We start from the raw sequence: 24505 nt of genomic DNA, 5'->3' as shown, positions 1-24505 counted from the left end.
TCAAAAACATAATCCACCATGACCAAGTGGGCTTCATCTCAGGGACGCAAGGATGGTTCAACATATGTAAATCAATAAATGTGATTCACCATGTAAACAGAAGGAAAAACAATAGATGCAGAAAAAGCATTCAGCAAAATTCAGCACCCTTTCATGATAAAAGCCCTCAACAAACTATGCATAGAAGGAACATGTCTCAAAATTATAAAAGCCATAGATGACAGACTCACAGCCAACATCATACTGAATGGGGTAAAGTTGAAAGCATTCCCCCTAAGAACTGGGACAGGACAAGGGTGCCCATTCTCACCACTTCTAATCAATGTAGTCCTGGAATTCCTAGCCAGAGCAATCAGGCAAGAGAACGAAATAAAGGTTATCTAAATTGGGAAAGAGGAGGTGAAACTATCGCTTTTTGCTGATGATATGATTTTATATCTAGAAAACCACAAAGACTCCACCAAGCGACTCCTGGAATTGATAAATAAATTCAGCAAAGTCTCAGGTTACAAAATAAATGTACACAAGTTAGTAGCATTTCTATATACCAATAACAGTCAAGCTGAGAGTCAAACACTCAATACCATTTACAATAGCTATAAAGAAAATACAATACCTAGGAATATACTTAACCAAGGAGGTGAAAGATCTCTACAAAGAGAACTATGAAACACTGAGGAAAGAAATTGCAGATGATGCAAATGGAAAAACATATGTGCACAGATTGGTAGAATCAACATTTGTTAAAATGTCCATACTACCCAAAGTGATTTATAGATTCAGTACAATCGCCATCAAAATGCCAATGTCATATTTCACAGATCTAGAAAAAATAATTCTATATTTTATTTGGAACCAGAAAAGAGCCTGAAATGCCAAAGCAATCATAACCAAAAGAACAAATCTGGATGCATTGCATTACCAGACTTCAAACTATACTACATGACTATATTAACCAAAACAGCATGGTATTGGCACGAAAAAAGAGACTTAGACTAATGAAACAACAGAGAACCCAGATATAAAACCATCCATGTACAGCCAACTGATCTTTGACAAAGCAGACAACAATATACACTGGAGAAAAGAAACGCTATTCAATAAATGGTGCTGGGGAAATTGGATAGCCATGTGCACAAGAATGAAACAGGATCCATATCTCTCACCAGTCACAAAAGTTAATTCAAGCTGTATAAAAGACTTAAATGTAAGGCATGAAACCATAAGAATTCTTGAAGAAAATGTAGGAAAAACTCTTCTAGATATTGGCCTAGGCAAAGAATTTATGAAGAAGACCCCCAATGGCAATCACAGCAACAAAAAACAATAAATGGGACTTGAGTAAATTAAAAAGCTTCTGCACAGCTAAGGAAATAATCAACAGAGCAAATAGACAACCTACAGAATGGCAGAAAATATTCACAAGCTATACATCTGATAAAGGGCTAATAACCAGAATCTACAAAGAACTCAAGCAAATCGACAAGGAAAAAACAAACAAACTCATTAAAAAGTGTGCAAAAGACATGAACAGAAGCTTTTCAAAAGAAGATAGACAAATGGCCAATTACTGGGCAATCTGAGGATGAGACTTTTTCCTCTAGGCAGACACTACTTTGGTTACTTTGACTGTCCTCTCCTGCAAGAATCCAGTAGCAGCTATCCTTTATTTGAAGTCCAGTCAGGAAAATTTGTCTACAGCAAACAGGTTCAGGCTGTGGTGAGCTTGGAGAACATTTGGATATGAAGGTAGAAAATGTGAAATGTAGCTCTGAAACTAGAGAAGATTAAGGTAGGAACTTTGTGCCAGGAGTCTGGAGACTTTGCTTCTTGGCTTAGCTCTGCCCCTGGTTTTGCTAGATGACCTTTCTTTTCTAAATGGCCTTCTCTGAGTGCTCTCTGTTGTGCTTGCCTCTCACGAATAGTGAGTGGTGAATAAAGTATGCAGGTGATAGTAGTATGGTTTTGACACATACATTGTAGTGACATTGGTTAGCATTGCAAAAGTAGGTTGCAAAGGAAATTCTGCAGGATTTTTATACGGGCTCTTAATAGTTGTATTTTGAAACTTGAATATGCTCAGACCTTATATATGTCCTTCTCTGACCTTTTTCTTTCTCTCTGGTTTGTTAGATATGGCATTTCCCCCCTTCCTGTATGGTGAAGACATGAATGTGGGTATGTACAAAGGAGAAGGTATGTCCTTTTATGTCCCTTTTATGAATCATCCATTTGTCTTCCTGGTGAATATCTGTACTCGTGTGGATTCTGAGATCCAGTTTCCTTATTTGTGATGTTCAGCTTCTTGTAGTCCCTGTGATTGACCTCAAGAGGAAATATCTGGAGCAGAGCCATAAGGCTGATTAGAGGAGGAAGGGACATAGAGGGAGAAAGACACGAGTATTGTCATGAAGGGAAGAAGTGAAGATTCAGAGCTGTATGATGTAAATAAAATTACCCAGCCCTCTTCTCAATTGGGAAAGAGTGAGTTTGGGTAGTGGCCTCATCTAAGAGGACACTGAGGTGTCGGAGGAGGTAATATTTGAGAATAACACCCCAGCCAATTTGAATTCAGGAGGCTATATAAAGTTCTAGTAACTTTTAGTTTCTATTACCTCAGTGTTCCTTCCTCCCCTCTATGGTTTCAGGGCTGTGTAGTAGTAAAGACATTTATCGAGTACCTCTGTACTTTCACATGTATCGCGTTATCCTCCCTGAAGCCCCCTACAAGACATTAGTAAATATTTCTTGTTAAACAATCGCACAGATTGAGAAGAAACATGGGCCATTTAAAACATTCTTAGGATCCTGTTGATTTTAGAGCTGAAAGGGAACTCTAGAGATTGTCTGGTCTGACACTACCTTGTGCCTGAGGGACTGAGCATGAGGTCCAGAGTGGGGAAAAGGCTAGTTAGGAAGGTCACTCAGCCAGTGGGTACTAGTGCAGATCCCGGAAAGCCCAGGTGTAACACTAAGAGGTCCCAGAAGAGAGATACTCACGTCTGGTTTTTCTGAAGCATTAGGGAAGCTTCGGAACCAGTCTTTGTGGCTAATTGCCCCAGTTACCTCTAAGCCTCTTGGCTGTGGCTGGGAGACACAGACTGGCCCCCGCCTTCCATGATATTTTGTTTTAGTTTGATAGAGGAAATATATAAATAATGAATTACCCAAGACAATATATTAGGTGTGAGATGAGCAGTAAGGACAATACATTTATTTTGTAGCTGACAATGTCTTCAACATTTCGGAGACGATGGACTTATTGGTGTCATTAGGGAAGGTTTTATGAAGACATGGGATTTCACTGCCTCCCAGAGAGATGAAAGGACTGCAATTGGAAAAGGGTCTCCAGGAGGGGAGAGTTAAATTAGTCTAAACTGACTCAGCAGCTGGAGATGACAGGGTGTGAGAGATCTTTGGCTGGAGATGGGGGTTCAGTGAAACTTACTAGCTGGAGACATAGCTTAAATCAAATTCCAATATGATAGACTTGAGGATTGTGCTATACAATTGGTGGTCTTTCAGTGTGGCATAGGGCAATAAATGTATGTAGTATTCATTGTGATGACTTTACTTGGGCCTCTGCGGTAAAATAGGGTTTGCTTTAGTTTCTCCTATTTTACCACCTCTCTTTTTCTAATTTCTAATTTTTCTAATTTCTCTCTGTGTTCTTCTCAGTTCTCTCAGGCTCTTTTCCCTTTAACTTCTCTGCGTCTATCAGACACTCAGAGTGTTAGAGCCGGTTTTCCTCGGCCCCGGGAACAGAATGACAGAGTCACCGAGGTTGTAAAAGCAAAGGAGTTTTATTGGCTAGTTCGAACTAGGGTCCAAGCCCCGAGCACCGACGCAGTGGTCTCTTTTCATGGGCAGGGACCCCGCTCAATGGGACATATGCCCTTTTATATTCTTTGCTACAGCTTGTTACAAAAGATTGTCTAATATTGATTGCCCAAACCCCCCCCCCCCACACACACACACACACACACACCCTGCACAAGCCGTTTACGTGCGATTAGGAATGTTGCCCTGGCTGTTAGGCTGTTTACATGCTGATCATGCCTCGGCCCCTTTGTCAGTATGTTACTTGCAGTCACCTCCCAGGGCCTGGGCCTTGTTTACCAAGCATTTGAGCAAGCAAGCACCGTTCACAGAAGCGGAATTTGGCCGTTAGCTAAAAGCAAATTATTTTACTTTTCAACACACTTAGTTCAATGAAATAGCACAACACACTTGAAATAGCACAACACACTTGTAGGGGCTGCAAATTATTTCTGCTCTTCAAGAGCTACTATAGATTTTAGGAGGAGAAATTGTAACACTAACTGTGACCCATAAGTGAATTTCCCCAGGTGGATAAACTCCACTGCAGGCCACAGAGGGGCCTCCTCATTCCAGCAATCTGGCCAGGCTGACAGACTCAGAGTCTATGGGAGCAGGGGAGGCTGTAGGGGCCAGTATTTCTCAGGCTAGTGAGGAACTGCCTGATTCTTTGCAGCCTAGACAGAGGAGGCAGGAACCCCTGGGATGGGCTAGTTGCCTGGGCTGGGGATGCCTGGGCAGATGCAGAGGCAGCTGGAAAGGTGGCACTGCACTTGGGTCGCTGGAGCTGCCACTGTTCCTAGGAGACCGAGGAGCGGCAAGCCTGCGGGGGAGGGGGAGCAAGTGGGTTGCTGCTTTTAGCAGCTGAAAGGCTGCAGGGAGCTCTGGGTAAGACATTTTCTGCTGCCGCTGCTTCTGCGGTAGAAGCTGCTGCTAGTAAGTCAGAGGAAGGAGGATCGAGAGGGAGGAGGCTTCAGCTGCAGCCATGCTGAATCACTGTTGCTGATCAGATCTCCCGCTAGTCTGCTGGGAAAACCGTGAGCAGAGCTAGGATCCCCGGGTGCATGCACAGTTCAGCGGCTACCACCCCTGCTGGGCCTCACACAATGGAGGGTGAAAGGTATGTATGTACAAGTGTGGGCTGTGTTGTGTGTGTGTATGTGTGTATAAGTAAATGTGTGCTTGTGGTGCAGCCACCAGCTTTTGTGTTTACATTGGCTGGGCAGGGCTGGGAGACCTGGCCGCTGATGGATCCCCAAAAACGGCAGAGCAAGAGCAGGGAAGCCCGTTTCCAAACCCTCTCCTTCCAGGACCTGAATCTCCAGGGATCTGGCTTCCGCAAAGGCAGATCTGGGTTTGCTGGGCAGTGGAGCACCCTGAAAGAAGGGACTTCCTGGCTGGTGTTCGGGAATAGTTTCAGCATAGGCTGAATCAGGATTGCCTTTCGCAGGCTGTTTCAGGGAGGCGTTTCCCTTTCCTGGCTACTTTTCCGGGGTGTTTTTTCTTTGGTGGGGGTTTTTGATGTCATAGCAGGGCTGGTATGGCACAGAGTGTTTGCCTTTTCTCACTGAAGTGCTCAAATCTTCAGCCAGCATGCCATGCTGATGGCTGTGTGTGTGTGTGTGTGTGTGTGTGTGTGTGTGTGTGTGCGCGCGCGCGTGCGTACACGCACTGGCAATGTATGCGCTTGTGTACATACACGTTCAGGGACGAAGGAGAGAAACCCAGTCAGATGACACTTGCTCTGAACCGAGTTTCATGTGTTTTGAAAAGTTTACGAGTGATACTGGAAGGTCTGTGCTTTAGAGGAACTCCTGTTTCTTCCATCAGGGATTTCTTATGAAATAGGAAGGAATCTGCAGAAGGGATTTTAAGTACTTCTGTTGAGCTGGATCTAACTAGCAAGGGTTTATTTTCTGGGAGGCACATACATATACATTTTAAAATTGTTATCTGAGCATTTGATTCTTTCATTGTGAAAGTGCTCAGTGCTGTGCAGGGACAGGTCATTCCTCTGTGAACTAAAACGTCACTTGAATGCCAGCCTCTTCATTCTGTGGGTCTGCGGCTGGTAGAGAACTAGACTTGCCATTTTCTTTGAGCAGAGAAGACTGCAGGACGGGGGTCGGGCCATGGCAGTGCCCCACTGAGGGGAAGGCTGCTGCTGTGGGTGGCCAGCTTGAGACAGACAGTAACTGGCTGGTTAAACGATAACGGGCTCAACTAGTTAAGTGAACACGTTTTGGAGAGTACCTCAGTAGATACTTTTCTTTGCATGGGTTGTCCTGTTTCCTATATCTCATGGGACAGAGGGTTGTCATTAAACATCTCCAGACCCTGTTAGAACTGGCATGATGGTTGGGTGTCATCTCATCTTCCTGTGTGAAGAGGCCCCAGGGACTGTGTTTCTTGATGTGACTCCCGCAGGAAGAGTCTGGGACTTTTCAGACTGAGTGTGCAGCCTCTTTCTGGGTGGTCTTTGCAACGGGGGCTTAGTGCTGAACTCCATCCATTCTGGGCAAGGGAGCGCCTGAAGCCTCCGGCAGAGGTGGGGAATAGCCTCACTTTCTCCCATTGGTCTGGTTGCTAGCAGAGCGCAGAGGTGATGTGATGTAGGTTTAGAGAATCTGGACCACACCTATGTGCTTGACCAGTGGCGTATTGGGGTTGAGAGGTCAATATGAGACTACCAGCAGCTGATCAAGCATTTCTGGGCACTATTTCCCAGTTCTGTGTCCAGAAATGTAGTGAGTCCCTGCTCCCAAGGAGCGCTGCTGCTCTCAAACACCCCAGTGCCTCTCAGCTGGGATTGCTGATGTCTACGGCTTTAGAACACCTGATTACTCATGTGCTTTTGCTTTTCCTCTACTGGAGGTAGAGAGTAGACAAGAAATCCAAACTGAGCAGCTTTCAGTATTCACCAGGTCACCCAGCTCACTACCTTTTGTAAATCCAACTTACCATGCCATGCATTAAAGTCTTCTGACCTCTGACTCCTGTCTCCATTTCTACTGCTCACTCATGCACCCACTAACAGTTCTTTTGGTCTCTTACATGATCACTCATCCCGTACATTACTTCATCCAGCCTTGTAGCATTAGCTCCCAGAGTTCTTTTTACTGGATGTCTTTCCTTTCCTCTTTTCCAGAAGTTATCTATCAAGGTTGTTTTAACACATTGGCTGCCACCCTAGAAAAAAAAATTTTTTTTTTCCTTGGGGCCTTGGTGTTTTATTATGAAAATATAATAAAAACTTTGAAAACAAAATGACCCTTTCTAATTTAATGAAAAATTTGTTATTTTTTATTGTTTCCTATGCATGGGTTATATGCAACTTGAAAAATAATTCTCGTGGCTGCCAAGGTGAAGAAACATGGGAGTTACCTATGCTTCATGAGGCCCTGGGCTCAAAACTAGAGTGAGTTAAATACAACTCACATGGCAGTTAATGTGTTAATATTCTACTTTGTCTTGGAAACCTCCATGTTTCTAGTCCTGGCGGATGTTCTTCTTAATTCTAATACCTCTAGTTTGTATCTCATAGTTGAGTACTGAATAATAGGCCCATCAGCTCTTTTTGTGCTTTTATTCTGTATGTCTTACAAGTCCCCGAAATTGGAGACAGGTCCTCAAGGGCAAGAACCGTGACTTGTATAATACTTTCGAACATTCCTGTATGGGTGCACAGTAGCAGGTGCTGGATAGTTACTTGCTGATTAATAACTTTTGCGAGCCATTCTGATAACTAAAAAGAAAGTTGGTGAGAGAGGAGATTGAAACCTTTAGTCAATAGCTTCATCCTCGGATATCAGCCTTATCATCTCAGCATGGGTAATTGACCCCATGGAATGCTTTGAGGTGGGTGGAGAACAGAGGAAAGTAGCCTTGTGTCACAAGTTCCTTGGGAAACCGAGGGCCAGAGAAGCCGAGTGACTGGCCTACGGTCACATGTCCAACCTCCAGAGACTGGAGAGATCCTGAATCTGTGCCTGTTCCACACTTAACCTGCTGAAGCTTAATTGGGGCTGTTTTTAAGCATTAAAAATTTTCAGCCAAGAGTTTTCTAATGAACAATTTTCTGTCTTTGCCATGAGGGTGTGAAAGTACCTTCTACCTTGAATGACTATTAATTAAAAGCATAGGCTTTGGAGTAACACAGACCCAGTAGTGAGTCTATTTTATAAACAGTATGACCTTGAGTATGTCACTTTTTTTTTACAGCTAAGTTTTCTCTTCTGTGTAAGGGGAGAAATACCAGCATCTATATTTCACAGAGTTGCAAAGATTAAATGAGACAACATGCATAAAGCACCTAGTAAACTTTTTCTGACACACAGTAAGTACTCAGTAGATGGTACTTGCTGTTATCACCAGTATCCATCCATTGCTGTGTTGTACCCTGTGCCTCATTGCTGGGATACTAACTGAGGCATATTTTAGGGCCTTTCTATATTTATCATCTGAAGCAGATTATAGGGGACCATTTCCATGAGAAAACTAGGGAGAGCTTGTCAGGCCATCATGTTGCTTCTTACTTGAACTATCTCCTTACAGTAAGATACCTCACAGGGCTTGGCATTTCCTCTTTTAGAGTTCACCAAGATCTACCTTAATCTTCCTGTTTATAGACACCCTGTGGCATCTAGTTGCCTTAGTGGTTTGGAACCAAGAGCTGGATACACCTTGGTTCAGCCCAAAATCTTAAGAAGAACCTGTGAATTTGCACTCAACCTTGCTGTATCCTCCAGATTTCCAGCTCACTGCTGGACCTTCTGATGCCAAGTCTTCCCCAGTTCCTGCCATGGGATAATCACTGTGGCATGCTCAGTCAGAAGAAGGTGACTTTGTCTTCTATTTTGCAAAGGAAAAGGGTCTCTGGCTCTTAGCTACTATAGTAATAAATTGTGTCTGTGTGAGCATGTGTGTAGAGGAGGTAGACACTGAAAATGGCAGTTGCCCTTGCTATTGGGATTTTATTTCAGTTCTAGAAAAAAGCCTTGTGGATGGATTAAAATAAAATTTCAACTTAAACATGATTAGTCAAATTCATAGAGACAGAAAGTAAAATGGTTGCCAGGGGCTGGAGGGAGGGAGGAATGGGGAGTTATTAAGTGGGTTTGGAGTCTCATTTTGGGAAGATGAAAGAATTATGGAGATGGATGGTTGTACAACAGTGTGAATGTGCTTAATGTCACTGAACTGTATATTTAAAAGTGGTTAAAATGGTAAATTTTATGTTACACATATTTTACCACAGTAGAAGAAAATTCAGGCCAGATCTGGAAGAGTTATAAAGCACCACAACTTTTAGAAGAAGCACCATAAAACAGGGAAGTTGATTGTCCGATTTTCTTAAAATTATGGTTATTTCCTTCATCAGAAGCATAGGGATGCCCTTCCTTGAGAGGGGCCCCATGTACCAGCACTGTGCTGTGCCATTGTGCGGGGTGTCCTCGGAGGACAGTTGCTGGCGGGCTCTTGCTCAGGAGAGTCTGCCTCTGCCCCTCAGGGAGCTTCTGAGCCAAAGGAGCTAATCAGTTTAGCTGTGATCCAGGAGCAACAGACAGGTATTTCTGAGGGTACATGACTTAGAACGTCACTACTGCCTGGCCTGAAACAGATGTGCACACACATTAACCGTGATCCTTGAAACCAAATTTTCCATTTTGGAAATACTTTTTGGTGAAGTAAGGTTTTCAACTGCAAAAACAAAGTCAGGGAAAGGTACCTACCTCTTGATTTCCCCACCCCCAGATTTGAGTTTTTAGGATTTTGTTTGCTGAGTTTTAGATTGTTAAGACAGATCCAGACAAGAAAATTTTTGTGTAAGATTTCTAAAGCAAGTACTTTATTGGATGAAATTTGCCATCGTAGAAGTGACCTAATTTTTAAAAAATTTCTGGATGAATCCTAAAAGTAGGTTAAAATGGAATAGAACATTCATAAACTATGCAAAAAATAGCTTGGACTTGCTTTGTTTTTAGACTTTTTTATGTTAAATAAGTTCAGTGGATTTCAGATTATATATTTTTAACTTTTTATAATTTATAAGGATTTTCAGACTGTCAGAAAAACTTCCCTGGACTTTTCTTTTTAACTTACAAAAGTATGTTGTGGCCTATCAAAACCACACATGCAAGAACTCAGCTTTGCTATTCAAACCACATATAAGTTCGGCTTCCAAAATGCCACATAACGAGAGGTGTGTTTTCTTTTCATCTTTTTCTCTTCTTGTCTGATTCTGTCTTCATTCAAGTCTATTATGTCTTACATTTTACATAGCCTTTTAACAGTTTTTCCGCCCCTGAGTTTTGAAGAAAGCAGTCTGTGAATTGGGCTTTTAGGAATGTGATTAGTAACATAACCTGTTATAGAGCTTGTTTATAAAGGAACACATTACAGGAATGGCAGCAGCTCCTGGTGAGCTTTGATGAATCAAGATTGGCTTATGTGAAGGTCTGAGTATGGAAACTCCAAGTTCAGTACAATTAATAATACTGATTCCAATACATGCTGCAACTTCCCAAAATCAGTGGAATGTAGTAGTGCTATGTCACAGGTCCTAGAATATTTAGTTTTTTTTTTTTTTCATTTGGCTTGGTTTGGCCATGCAGGGAAGAACCTCAGAGAGTGGGACTGTCTTTGGGGTTGGGCTGTCTTTGGCCTGATAGGCTGTGGATATTGTCCTAAGTCAGTGGACATCGTTATTGAGAGCACAGGCCTTGCAGTCAGGTAGACTTGGGTTTGAGTGCAATTTCTGCACTTAATACTTATGTGGGACTTTTGGACAAATTTTACCCCAGGGCCTCAGGAGATAATAGTACCTACCTGATAGGGTTGTTCTAAAGATAAAATGAGATAATAGAGGCAAGGTGCTTTAACATATTATCAAGTTTCAGTCAGTATTAACTGTTATTAACTGTTACCTGAGATCTGTAACTTACTGATGCGTACCTTCTGTGTGTCCATGTGGGCTGTTACAGGGAGTCAGCCTGGTGCTGTGAACCGAGGTGGCACTGCTGAAAGAGTGTGGAGAGCATGGGGCTGTGTGGTGGCCTGTGTGTAAATGGCCTTTCTTGACAGCAGGACTGGGCCATCAAGTCCTGAATCCTGCGGGCTGGGCATCTTCAAGTACCAGGTCTTTCTTTAATCCAGAAGTAGAAATCTTAAGTTTGGTCATTTTGGTCTTGAATTTTAGGATTGGGATACTTAGTAGATCTGCTATTTTCCCAGAGCTCCATAGGTTCAGAAATCCTATCTGATTAGTGTCCCATTGCTGCTCAGACTTAGAGAAGCAGAGTCATGCTGATGACGTCATGAGAACCTAAAGTACAGTAGTCAGCATATCATCAGTTTGTTAATTTGCAATGAAAACTATTACTGGCAAGATATTCCTGAGGTCCTACTACCACTTTCTTTCTTTCTGAAGGAGAACCATGGGGGAGGCCAAATTGGTCAAAAGGCTGCATAGGGAACTAGGGACTGGGTTATAGCACTGGAGTATTTACAAGTTTCAAGCTCCACAGCAGGGATGTGACCTGAGGCTGAAGCAAATGATGACATCTGATGATTAAATCACATTCTTTCCTAGATGGTGTGGGATGGGTTGGACCAAGGGCTTTCTCTGTGTGATTCTTAGTTTTTGGTTATTCTTTTCTAAATGATTCTTCCTTTGTTGAAGGATTTTAATGCATTCAACATAGTCTACTCTGACTCAGAGTTGTTTTGGCTTCTTTAGGTGACTGCCTCTTTGTCTCATCTCTGGCTTGAATATAATATGCTTGGGTTCCATGCATGTGACCAGTATTAGCCCATGACTTATTTGCATCTCTTGAAGACTTTTAAGGGAGAAACAGTTCATAACATTCAATAGCATTTCTCAGACCCCTCTTTCCTTCCCTACCCATTCTCTCACACCCGGATGCTCTGGAATTCCCTATTCCTTAGATCCCCCAAACACTTCTGCGCAAGCAACCTACTTGGAGACTTTTCTGCCTCCTGTATTTCTGGCATGATTTTTAGTGTCTTTTCCTTTCCATTTATTGCCTGGATTTTCTTCAGCAATGGACAGAGCCTAAGAACTGCCACAGCAAGCAGCCACCCTTCTCGCTTTCTTCTTTAGTTGATGCTGGCTTTCCTTCTACCCTCATCCTCCTGATTCTTATCACCAATGCAGGGGACTGGATTAGCTGAGAAAGTCTGCCCCCCATGGAGTGGGGGAAAGGAGGGGAAGTTGAGGGAGACAAAGCCATAATTATTTTAATGAGGGAAATGAGGAAAGCTACAGTAGTCAGTAGTTATACCTCATTTACTTATCTACCCATTAATTTACTCAATAATTATTTATTGAGCACCTATCATGTGCCAGAGGCTAAGACTACAGAGGGGTGTAAGGTGATGTAAGACACCGCCCTGGTTCTCGTGGAGCTCACAGTCTAGGGGGGAAGTGGTTGCTGGAGCCAGCACTCACCTACTTGGAAAAGCTGCTTGGTAAGTTTTCAGGAATTTTTTGAGTTGTTAAATAGAGCCAGTGTTAAAAATTAAATTATATAACTTATAAATAAGTTATATTAAAAACAAATGTAATAGGTATTCAAAATTCATCGCTTCCTAGTTATTTTACTATTGTCTAGGCCTTTGAAGTTATTTCTATTTCTAAGGTACCTTATTGTAGAAATGCTTATACAGTGACATAATGGTGTGCTGTTGCACTCTCTTCCCAAATCTCATGTTCAGGAATTCAGGTTGGTAGCTTGAAATCTGCCATGGTGGGAGTATTTACACCATGGAAATTGGCAAATGTTACAAATCAGGGTTCCCTCCCCCACCACCCAACTGTTAAACATTTACCAGCACACACTGTATGGGGGAGATAGACAAGTAAGAGATAAGTAGAACACAATACAGAGGGAAGCACAGAATACTGTGGGAACACAGACGAGGGGAAGCTAATCTAGTGAGTAGTGGAGAATGATAGGGAAGACTTCCAGGAAGAGGCTTGAGGGGCTGGTAGGAGCTAGCTAGACGTAGGAGAGAATGGGTGGGGAGAGAAAGTGTTTTCTAGGCAGACAGAACTTCACAAGGCAGAAGAGCCTGGTGTATTTTGGTTTTTGCAAGTATTTTAGTGCTACAGTCATGAGAAGTGTTCAGGGCAATGATGGGATTATGAAGGACCAGGCTAGGTCTCTGAGATTGATTCTGAATACAGTGAGGAATCGGTGAGAGGCTTCATGTAGGACATGCCTCAGTCACATTGATATTCTGGAAAGGCCACTCCGGAGTCTAGGAGGAGGTTATTATAATAATCCAGGCAAGAGAGTATCATGCCCTGGAATGAGGTTGTGGTCGTGTTGTAGTGACTGTGAAAAGGGAAAGAGGTGCAGAGATAGTAAAGGACTTAGGATTGATAGGACTTGTGGTTGTATGTGAGGGGTGTGAGAGCAAGAGGGGAGAAGATAGCAAGGATGACATCCGATTTAATAGTTTCTGGCTTGGATTGGTAAGTGGGTAGTGGGTTATGCCTCTGAGATAGAGAATACAGAAAGAAGACGAGGTGTGAGGAACATGTGGAAAATGGCTTAGGTGATCATTTCTGTATATTTCTATAGGAAGGAACAAGGATTCTGCCTGGCCTATACTTTCTCCCTACATCTGTGATTGTTGACCCCTTTGAATCTTCCATATGGCTCAACTTGAATACTGCTGGGACCCTGGACATTGGGATACAGATGAAAACTTCTTTGTTCAGCAGCTAGAGCTTCAGGTCTGGTGGGAGGGGTATATATAATTAACATCAGCTGTGGAGAGAATTTGGTAGGCTGCATACTTCTTGCCAGATCATGAAACCCTGAAGGCTAAGTCACTTCAATTGGACTAGATGGGGTTTTTGTGAAGCCTGGTGTGGTTTTAATAGGGGCTAGAATCAGTTTTTGCTCTTGGAGAAATCAACTACTTTATGCTTCGAGTAAGGGCATTTGCTGATAAACGCTTTCCAACAGAAAACATATTGTGACTAAGTCTGCCCAGAGAATGTGTGTGTGTGTGTGTGTGTGTGTGTGTGATTTTGGCTGGGTCTGAGTAGGGTGAAAAGTATGGTCTTAGTCCCTGGACAACAGAGTGAGACTATACCTCCACGTGGTCTGTGTTTCACAAGTGGGGAGAGAGGATTCCCAGCCTTATCTGGGACCAAGAACTGAGAATGCTGAGGATTGAGCCCTGATAGGGTGGAGATGGGGCAATCTGTTGGGGACTAAGTAGTTAAGATCTAGAATGAATGGAGGGAGAAAGGTTTAGGGGAGGAAATGGTAGGATCTAGCAGCTGTGTGCCTGGGCATGTGATCCTAGGCTGAGGCATATGAGTGTGTATGTGCATTTATGTACATGCATGCATCATGTTGATGGAGGGGGTAGGCTGTGCTAGAAATAGCTTGAGCTTCAAGTCAAGGACACCTGAGCTCAGATCCCATTTCTGTCCCTGATTGTTCGTGTGATCTTATTCAAGATTCTTAGCTTCTCCAAGCCCTTAGATGTTCTTTGCTTAATTTCTTGCTCTCTTGCCTTGGAGTAAGGAAAGACGCTAACTATAAAAGAAATTATGCTTGTGGGATTTCTTACATGAAGTTTTTCATCTTTTCTGGATGTTTCCTCTCTCTAATCACATTTTGTGGCTTGAGATTTTCTTTACCTGCTTAAACATACAATTCTAATATTTTTTCTTTGTGCTTCTCTTGATATTCATCTTCCTCTGCTCAGCTAATTTCCTTGTATCCAGAATCCAAATAGTCCCAAAGTTCAGAGGTCCATGGCTTGCATTTACATGCTGAACTGAAGGTGAGGAAGGAAGCCAAAGGGGGAGTCTGTTATGGTCTGACAAGCTGTGGGTTTGGCATGCTGGTTGTATTTGGATGTTTCTAAAGTTATGAATCCCAATGTGAGATCTATAGGGATTCTTGAGCCTCTGAAATATTCTCTTAACCGTAGCAGCCTTTTTCTCTGGCCAGTTTGCAAGGCTAGGTGGTAGCATGGACAGAGGCCCACTATGGAATGTCAAGGGAAGCCACCCTCAGTGCCCTGGAGTCGGAGTGAACTGTGAGTCCTCAAATCTACACAAGTGGGGAAGATCCTGTTTTCCTACTAGCAAAACAAAGCTTAGCTTTATCCAAACAGAGGTAACTCCAAGGTCCCAGCCTTGACCTTGGAGTTGAATAGTTTCACCAGTTTGGGGAGAAAGTCCTTTCCTTGCTCATTCTTTTGATTCCTCCTTTCCACCTCCCATAAAGTTGAAACATGTTGCTCAGGAGTGGTTGGGCAGCTAGCTGGTACCCTGTAGGGATCTGAGTGTTTTGTCTCTTGATTTCAGTACAGAGGGCATTGAGATTAAGAGTGACACTTGCTAGTCACTACCTGCTCATTTAGTCTCCATAGATATCCTTTCTTTCTATAATAATTACAATCCCTTGTCTTTCTATGGGACTGTGGTTTCCCAAAAGCTTTCCCTCTTGTGCCACTATTCTCTATACCATAGCGAAAGTGATCTTTCTAAAGCAAAATTTATTTACCTGCTTCCTGTCCACTTCTCTATTTAAAACCCTTTAATGGCTTCTCATTGTTTCACAAAGAAATCCAAACTCCTTAGCTTTGCTTATATGATACTTATAAGACTACTCAGCCTTCTAGCCTTTTCTCTTGATAGTTTCCTCTAGTGCTCTCTAGTTTTACTAAACTGCCAGCACTTTGAACACACTTTGCTCTTTTTCTCCTCCAGGTCTTTGTAAATACTATTTCCTCTACCTGGAATACTCTTTGTCTTCCTTTTTACCTGGCTAATTTCTGCTCTTTCTTAAGGTCTCAGCTTCTGTGGAGTTTTCCCTCAACCTGCCATCACTGAGATAGTTGCCTGTCTACTGTTCGGTAGCTCCTATTGAATCATAATGCTTAAAAGATACGATATTTAAATGTTTACTTGGCATTCTCTTCTACTGAACTCTAAGCTTCGTGAAGGCAGGGACTGTGCCTTGTTTATCATTGTGTTTCCTTTAAATCTAAATACAGTGCCTGGCATAGCCATACAATAGCCTCCATTAAATGTTTGTTGAGTGAACAAACATCTCTGTGAAGTCGGTGATGTAGTACTTAGTCCACTTCAATTTTGAGGATGGAGAGAGGGAGGATAAGGACCTCACACAAAGTCATAAAGTACTCGGTGGAAGAAACTGAGCCAGGACCTGCCTTCCTCCAGAGGAACGCACTTTTCACTGGAAGATCCTGCAGAAATGCCTGCCTGACCCAGTGCGTTTTCTTCCCTGCTGGGTCGGTGTGTGGAGAACAGGCTGACAGAGATGTCCTGGCGGGTGGGTAAGTGCGTGGACTTGTGGCACTTGGAGGCATGGAGTGGGTTTACCGATGTGTGATCGTCTCTTTCCCTCTCTCTTCCTTCCTGTTCACAGCATCAAGCTGAGCTCCCAGCCCTTGACACAGGCTGGGGATGATGAGAAGAACCAGAGGATGATCACCGTCAACCCTGCCCACATGGGGAAGGCGTTCAAGGTTATGAACGAACTGCGGAGGTACTTTTCCTATCTTACCTGTGCCCTTTCAGAAGGAACTTGCTGGGTGAGCTTCATCAGGGGCTGAGAACAGAAGTTAGAACACCACTACCTAGGAAATTCTGACTCCTCCCCACCTACTCTCAGTCACTTGGCTTCCCCTTTCAAACTCTGATTAAGACAGAATGGCTTTTTCTTGCCGATTTTCCCGAGGTCTATAAAGATTCTAGTTATCAAAGTAGATAACAATGTTGATTCTGCTGACTCATGAGCATGGTATAGTTTTCCACCTGTTTACGTCCTCTGCCATTTCCTTCCTCAGTGTTTTGTAGTTCTCCCTGTAGAGGTCTTTCACCTCCTTAGTTAAATATATTCCTGGGTATTTTCTTTTCTTTGTTGCTATTGTGAAGGGTATGGAGTCTTTGATTTGGTTTTCAGTTTGACTGTTGTTGGTGTATAGGAATGCTACTGATTTGTGTATATTGATTTTGTAACCTGAGACTTTGCTGAATTTGTTTATCAATTCCAGTAGTCTCATGGCAGAATCTTTCACTAAGTAGAATGGGTCCAGCTCTATCCAGGATAATACAAGAGGTTCTAGATCACCATTGTTTTTTGGGGTTGAGTAGAATTCCATGGTATAGATATACCACATTTTATTAATCTACTCATGTATTGATGGGCACTTGGGTTGTTTCCACATCTTTGCAATTGTGAATTGTGCTGCTATTAACATTCTAGCGCAGATGTCTTTTTTACAGAATGTCTTTTTTTCCTTTGGGTAGGTGCCCAGTAATGGTATTGCTGGATCAAGTGGTAGTTCTACTTTTAGCTCTTTGAGATATCTCCATATTGCTTTCCATAGAGGTTGCACTAATTTGCAGTCCTACCAGCAGTATATGAGTGTTCCTGTCTCTCCACATCCACACCAACATTTGTTTTGGGACTTTTTGATGAAAGCCATTCTCCCTGGAGTTAAGTAATATCTCATTGTGGTTTTCATTTGCACTTCCCTCATGATTAGAGATGTTGAGCGTTTTTTCATATGTTTGTTGGCCATTGGTTTGTCTTCTTTTGAAAAGTTTCTGTTCCTGTCCTTTGCCCACTTTTTAATGGGGTTGTTTGATTTTTTCTTAGTGAAGTATCACAAGAATGGAAAAACAAGCACCACATGTACCACCATTAAATTGGTATTAACTGATCAACACTATGTGCACACTTAGTAGTAACATTCATCGAGTGTTGGGCAGGCGGTAGGGGGAGGAGGGGACAGGTATATTCACACCTAATGGGTGGTATGGTGCACACTGTCTGGGAGATGAACATGCTTGAAGCTCTTGACTTGGATGGGGCAAAGGAAATATATGTAACCTAAAGATTTGTACTGCCATAATATGCTGAAATAAAACAAAATAAATTAAAAAAAAAAGACAGTGGCTTTGCCAGAATTCTCTCTTTCCTTTGTATTTATTTAATAACTATCATTTTAGTGATTAGTCACAGGGGGAAGATCCTTTATGATTACAGCAGGTCTGTTCATAAACTCGATTTCCAGTAGAACCAGTTGCTTGAAAATCAATAATAGAATAATTGCAACACCTACAGACAATTGCAGATTAAGACTGTGGATGTCATGTATTTTCTTTTGGTCTCCCTCTCTCATTCTGTGGTCTGAATTTAGCTTGGCAAGACAGCAACATAAATGGAAGAATATCTAGCTCCTTAAATGCAGTATAACTCTGTAAAGACACAAACGAAATGCAAATATACTCATTTTCTCTGAGCTAAATGGTGTGCAGGGTATTTGTAAGGTTCAATGTGCATGTTTGACAAGCTTGTTGTAAGACCGGTTCAGGGCACTGAACATGTTTTTCTGTACAAAGCCTGCATACACAATCTCTTCCTTACCAGAGAGCTCTGAAGCTTCCTTTGCCCGTGCCACTACATACTTCATCCTGTTGTGAGGTGTAATTGTTTATCTCATCTTTTCTCTGTAGCTCCTGAGCTTTCTGAGGGCAAGGCGACTTCTGTGTACTTTTTATCTCTAGCACCTGGCGCTTCATAGGAGCTTCTATTCATTCATCAAAGATGCCCAGAGGCACTGGCGAGGCCATGGAATGAGTGGGTGGGGTTACAAAGTAAAAATGTAAATAGGTTAATGAAAATAATCTTTCTACGTGCAAATAGGTATTACGAAGGAGGAATGCATTAGGGTGCCTGACAGATGGTAGGTATACAATGATTATTTTTATTTCTTAAAGGGTGCTACAGAAGCGAGTATGTTAGACTGGAACTATGGAGAACACTTTCTAAAGGGAGGTGATGCTTCAGCTGAATTTGGAAGGACAAGTAAGAGTTAAAGAAATGAAGGGTAGCGGGAGTAGGGAGAAGCCTTCTAGGCAGAGAAAATGGCATATAGCCAAGGAAGTGTTTGTTGAGTGGGGGATTGAACTACTTTTAATAAAGCAAAAGTTCTATCTGATTCTGTGTTTGTTTTCTCATTTCTCCTTTCTATAGGGCCCAGGCTTTGGCATTAAAAACCAAGTTAAATTAAATTTGTCTTGTGCTCTACTGCTCAATTTTTATTAGGCCTTCTGCCAGATTTCCTGGAAGCTCTGCCTGTAGCTCTCTTAGGCATTGGGCAGTGCTGGTGCTCATGCCTGTGGGCATGGTTCTCTTGTTACTAAAGAATTTGTGTCATATTCCCTAGACACTGTTGAAGTTCCTCATTTAGTTCCTTTGGATATGGCTTGTGTCCTTTTGTCTGATTTATGAGTCCGATTTAAGAGTCCCTTACCAGGCCTGATTTTGCCTGGGGTAGCCCACTCCAGTGACTGCTGAAAGGGAGTTAGCTCAGGGAATAGATATGCACACAAGATTCCCCCATCCCCACTTTCTATTGTTAGCATCTTTTCTTTTTCTTAAATAACTAAAAAAAAGTCATCCTAAGTTCTTGTTGCTTATATTACAAGTTACCATGTTTTTGTGTTTTTCCCTAAAACACTGAGTTGGATTTAACCTCCTCCAACAGTCCTGCTGCTACTTCTCTTTTGTATTTGTTCTGAGGAATGCTATTTCCCTCAAGATGCTCTGTGGGAAAAAAGGGCTCTGTACTCAAATGAGTTTGAGAGATGCTATATACTGTCCCCCCGCCCCGCCGACTCTGAGGTTGATAATGCGTATTGGCATATTAAATGCTCTGAGAAGTCCTGCAATAAACTTGTCTGACTGAGGGTTTCCAACATGTATTTGACTACAGAACCCCATTTGGTGATGGTTGGTATGTATAGACTGAATGTTTTGTTAAACTTGTTTTGGAAAACACTGGTCTAAATACCCGACATAGTCCTTGATGAAATTTAAGTGAATAATCTTCCTCTTTTTGTTTTCCTCAAATGCACTAAATCTATACATACTTGGCTGGCTGGGAAAGTTTTTCTTTTGTAAAAGGAATATGTTTGTTATAGAACATTTAGAAACCACAGATGAGCAACAAGTCATCTATAATTTTAATACATAGTGGTAACCATTGTTAACACTTGGGACAATATACCTCTTTAGATTTTTCAACCTGAATTTTTTTTCTTAACACTATATTGAACAAATTTTTCTTTGTTCTTAACTGTTCTACATCATTAAGTGGATGAATGATACCCTATTTTTGGTTTATTTATTTATTTTTTAAAACAGTTCCTTGTTGGATGTCTGGGGTTTTCCCAATTCCGCGTGTAAATAACACCTGCAATGGTTATCTTTAGCTGTATAACATAGTGGTCACAAACACAAACACTGGTTTCAAATCTTGGCTCTAGTACTTACTAACTGTGTGACCCTGGGCAGGTTAATTAATCTTCCTGACCTCACTTTTATCAACCATAAAATGAGGCTAATAATAGTACAGTCTTGCAGGGTTGTTAAGAGGATTAATGAATAAAGTGCTTAAAACAGTGACAGCACATATATTACTGTTGTTAAATACTTGTGCACATTCATGATTATTTCTATAGAATTAATTCCTAGAAGTAGAACTGCTGATTTCAATAGCCTGTAGAATAATAACTATTTCTTGGACATTGTCACAAGGCCCTGGCACATAGTCAATATTCTGTAAGTGTTAACTATGATGATGATGATGATGATTTGTTTAAGCACGGCACTAGGTTATAAGAATATGGCAGCAGATAAGAGAATCAAAGTCTTTTCCTCAGTGAAGCTTGTATTTTCATGGTATCCAAAGGCTATGTCAAGTTCCAAGGTATTTAAATGCTTAACTTCTAAAAACTAGAGTGGAATAGGTGAGGCAGGGAGAGAGGGGGCCTGAATTGTCACTTTATTGATCTGGATGAGTTTAATGGGAACTGGAGAGAGGCTGGGCATACTTTGTTTTGGTGAAAGCCTGGGCCAAAGCATCTTGCCTTCCAGGGATTAGGCTAATGAAATGTTACATGATATTCCAGGGACCTGGGGTTATTACTTGCATTGTTTTCACATTCCCCTCCCTCAGTTTTAAGCTATTTTAGTTCAAGCACACTTTGCAATTTATGAATCACACAATTCACGAGTTTCCTATTCTTTTTACTTCCATTGTAGAGAAAGGGCTGTTGGCATGGTAACCACCCAGCCTTCCTCCTCCTTTTGCACTTCATTGCTCTGCTCTGGTCAGACCACAGCTGTGTCTGGGCAGCAGAGCCCTAGTGATTCTTTGGCTCCTGACTCACGATCCAGCCAGCAAATGGGGATGTGGTCCTTCTTGGAGTAGCACACCCTGACCAGGCCTGAAAAGAAGGCGCAGGGAGAATGGAGCAACCAATGAGCATTAAGAATCCAGTCTTCTCTATCTCATTTTGACAGTTTTAACCTCCCATTTTACCCATTGCAAACTTCATCTTTTTGTTTGGTTGGTCTTTATTACTAGTAATGAACCATCTTAGCATGTTGCTTTCAGTTTTTCTTTTGTTAACAGCTTTATCAATATATAATTCATATGCCATACAATTTACCTACTTAAAGAGTACAGTTTAGGCCAGGCGCAGTGGCTCACGCCTGTAATCCTAGCACTCTGGGAGGCCGAGGCGGGTGGATCGCTCGAGGTCAGGAGTTCGAGACCAGCCTGAGCAAGAGTGAGACCTCGTCTCTACTAAAAATAGAAAGAAATTATCTGGCCAACTAAAAATATATATAGAAAAAATTAGCTGGGCATGGTGGCACATGCCTGTAGTCCCAGCTACTCGGGAGGCTGAGGCAGTAGGATCGCTTGAGCCCAGGAGTTTGAGGTTGCTATGAGCTAGGCTGATGCCACGGCACTCACTCTAGCCCGGGCAACAAAACGAGACTCTGTCTCAAAAAAAAAAAAAAAAAAAAAGAGTACAGTTTAATAGCTTTTACTGTATTCATAGTAGTGCACCTACAATCAATTTTAGAATATTTTCATCACCACAAATAGAAACCCTGTATTCTTTAGCAGTTACCCTCTTCCACCCCATCCGCCGCCTGTCCTTACCCACCTCCACCAACCCCACCAGCTGTAGGCAGCCACTATTCTACTTTCTGTCTCTATAGATTTGCCTATTTTAGAATCATATAATATGTAGTCTTTTGTGTCTAGCTTCTTTCACTTAGCATAATGTTTTCAAGGTTTATCCATGTTGTGGCATGTCTCACTGCTTCATTCCTTTTTATTGCTGAATGATAGTTCATTATATAGACATACCACATTTGGCTTTTCGCTATTATGACTATGCTGCTATCAACGTTCATGTACAAGTTTTTGTATGAGTGTATATCTTCATTTCTATTGAGTATATATCTAGGAATGGGATTTCTGGGACATATGGCAACTGTTTGTTTAACTTTTAGAGGAGCTGCCAAACTGTTGTCCAAAGCAGTTGCACCATTTTACATTTCCATCAGCAGTGGATGAAGATTCCAGTTTCTGCACATCCTCTCTAACACTTGTTATTATTTGCGTTTTTGATTATAGCCACCTTAGTGGGCATTAGGTGGTATCTCATTGTGGTTTTGAATTTCTCTGATGATTAATGATATCTAACATCTTTTCATGCACTCATTGTCCATTCCTGTATCTTATATTTGGAGAAATGTCTAGTCAGATCTCTTGTTCATTTTCACTTGGGTTATTTTACATTTATTATTGAGTTGTAAGAGTTCTTCATATATTCTAGATACAAGCCCGTTATCAGGTGATTTGCAAGATTTTTATCTCATTCTATGGATTATCTTTTCACTTTCCTAGTGGTGTCCTTTGAAGCACAAATGTTTGAAATTTTGATGTCTAATTTATTGTTTTTTTTCTTTTATCGTTTGTGCTTTTGGTGTCATATCTAAGAAACCATTGCCTTATTTGAAGTCATGAAGGTTTACCCCTATGTTTTCTTCTAAATATTTTATATTTAGCTCTTATGTTTAGATCTTTGATCTATTTCAAGTAAATTTTTGTATACCGTGTGAGCTAGGGGTCCAACCTCATTGTTTTACATTTGAATATCCAATTGTCCCAGCACCATTTGTTGAAAAGACTATTCTTTTTCAGTTGAATGGTCTTGGCACCCTTGTAAAAAAATCAATTGACCATAAATGTGAGGATTTAATTCTGGACTCTCAATTCTATTCTCTTGATCTATATCACTATCTTTATGCTAGTACCACACTATCTTTTTTGCTGGTTCTTATTCTTCCCCTCAACCTCTTAAGCATCTCCCGCCTCTGAACTCCAAACCCATGTATCCACTTACCTGATTGATAACCCCACTTAGATGTCCAATAGGTAGCTCAAACTTAACATGTTCAAACCTTAACCTCTAATCTTAAATATTTTGTGGAAAAAAAGAAGAAAAATAAGCTAACATTTGCTCAATATTTACTATTAGCACTCTGCATTATCTCATTTATAACATATGTCAATGTTATGACACTTTGGGGACATTGTATGCTTGTCCTCACTAGAGAGTTCTGAGGCAGAGGCTTGAACTCAGATCAGTTTGATTCCAGAGCGCGAGCTCCTTCTTAACAGCCACATTTTGCTTTTCCACAAATGATGAAGTTTGTAGTTCTACTTTTCTATCCTCAAGACTGTCCTTTGCAGTGGTATGATAGCTCAGGAGAAAGGATCCCATAGGATCCCTGGTGAATGGAATAGGAGTACTTGTAAGCCATGCAGTGCTTTAGAGCTGCCTCTTTCCTTTTCCATGTAGAGTGGATACATAAAGATATCTCCAGTGTGCAGACAGGCTTCCCCATCCCAAGGAAAAACCCACCTTGTGTTTTTGGGAAGTTTCTCTTGGCCAGTTTCCCAGAATAGAGTTTCTCTGGCCTTGAGACACACTTCTCACCCATCAAAACTCTTCTCACTCACTTGCTTAACTGTATTCTCCATCTTTATTTCCCATTCCTTCTTGTTTCTTTCCCATTTGTTCAAGAATTGTCAGCCTCCCTGGATTTGTGCAAGGTATCCCACTCTGACATTTGATTGTTCAGCTCCTAGCACTGAAAATTTGTTCAGCATTTCTGACCCTTTTGTGTCAACAGTTTCCTTATTAAAATATTGGTTACAAGGCCGGGCGCAGTGGCTCACGCATGTAATCCTAGCACTCTGGGAGGCCGAGGCGGGTGGATCACTCAAGGTCAGGAGTTCGAGACCAGCCTGAGCAAGAGTGAGACCTCGTCTCTACTAAAAATAGAAACGAATTAGCTGGCCAACTAAAATATATATAGAAAAAATTAGCTGGGCATGGTGGCGCATGCCTGTAGTCCCAGCTACTAGGGAGGCTGAGGCAGTAGGATCGCTTAAGCCCAGGAGTTTGAGGTTGCTGTGAGCTAGGCTGACGCCACGGCACTCACTCTAGCCTGGGCAACAGAGCGAGACTCTGTCTCAAAAAAAAAAAATATATATATATATATTGGTTACCAAAAAAATTACTGGTTACTCTTAAATAGCAGTGATAACTCCATTTTCCAAGATAAGTCTATTCATGTTAGGAATAACTTTTTGCAATACATTTTGACCAGACTAAAAATCCTGTTCTCAGGTGGCCTCTGCAATCCCATTTTGTCCTTATGATATATGTCCCCAAGGTAGCTAAAACAGGTGAGAAAACTGTGGTGAATTCATTTATCCATGTTCT

General features: G+C 41.7%; 1 protein-coding gene across 1 annotated transcript in view; it reads left to right on the top strand.

Moving 5' to 3' along the window:
* The first annotated feature begins 4556 nt into the window (after positions 1-4556).
* The window catches only part of KLHL3 (kelch like family member 3), a 102168-nt gene continuing 82219 nt past the window's right edge, over positions 4557-24505 (top strand). Inside the window, exons 1-2 of the mRNA XM_045550852.1 lie at positions 4557-4939; positions 16266-16385. Of these exons, the coding sequence (XP_045406808.1) occupies positions 4884-4939; positions 16266-16385 (176 nt within the window). The 5' untranslated portion in view covers positions 4557-4883. The remainder of the gene's footprint in view (positions 4940-16265; positions 16386-24505) is intronic.

This window comes from Lemur catta, chromosome 5 (genome assembly GCF_020740605.2).
Source record: "Lemur catta isolate mLemCat1 chromosome 5, mLemCat1.pri, whole genome shotgun sequence".
NCBI lineage: Eukaryota > Metazoa > Chordata > Mammalia > Primates > Lemuridae > Lemur > Lemur catta.
The sequence above is the reverse complement of the archived record's forward strand: the minus strand, read 5'-3'. Positions and strand labels throughout refer to the sequence as shown.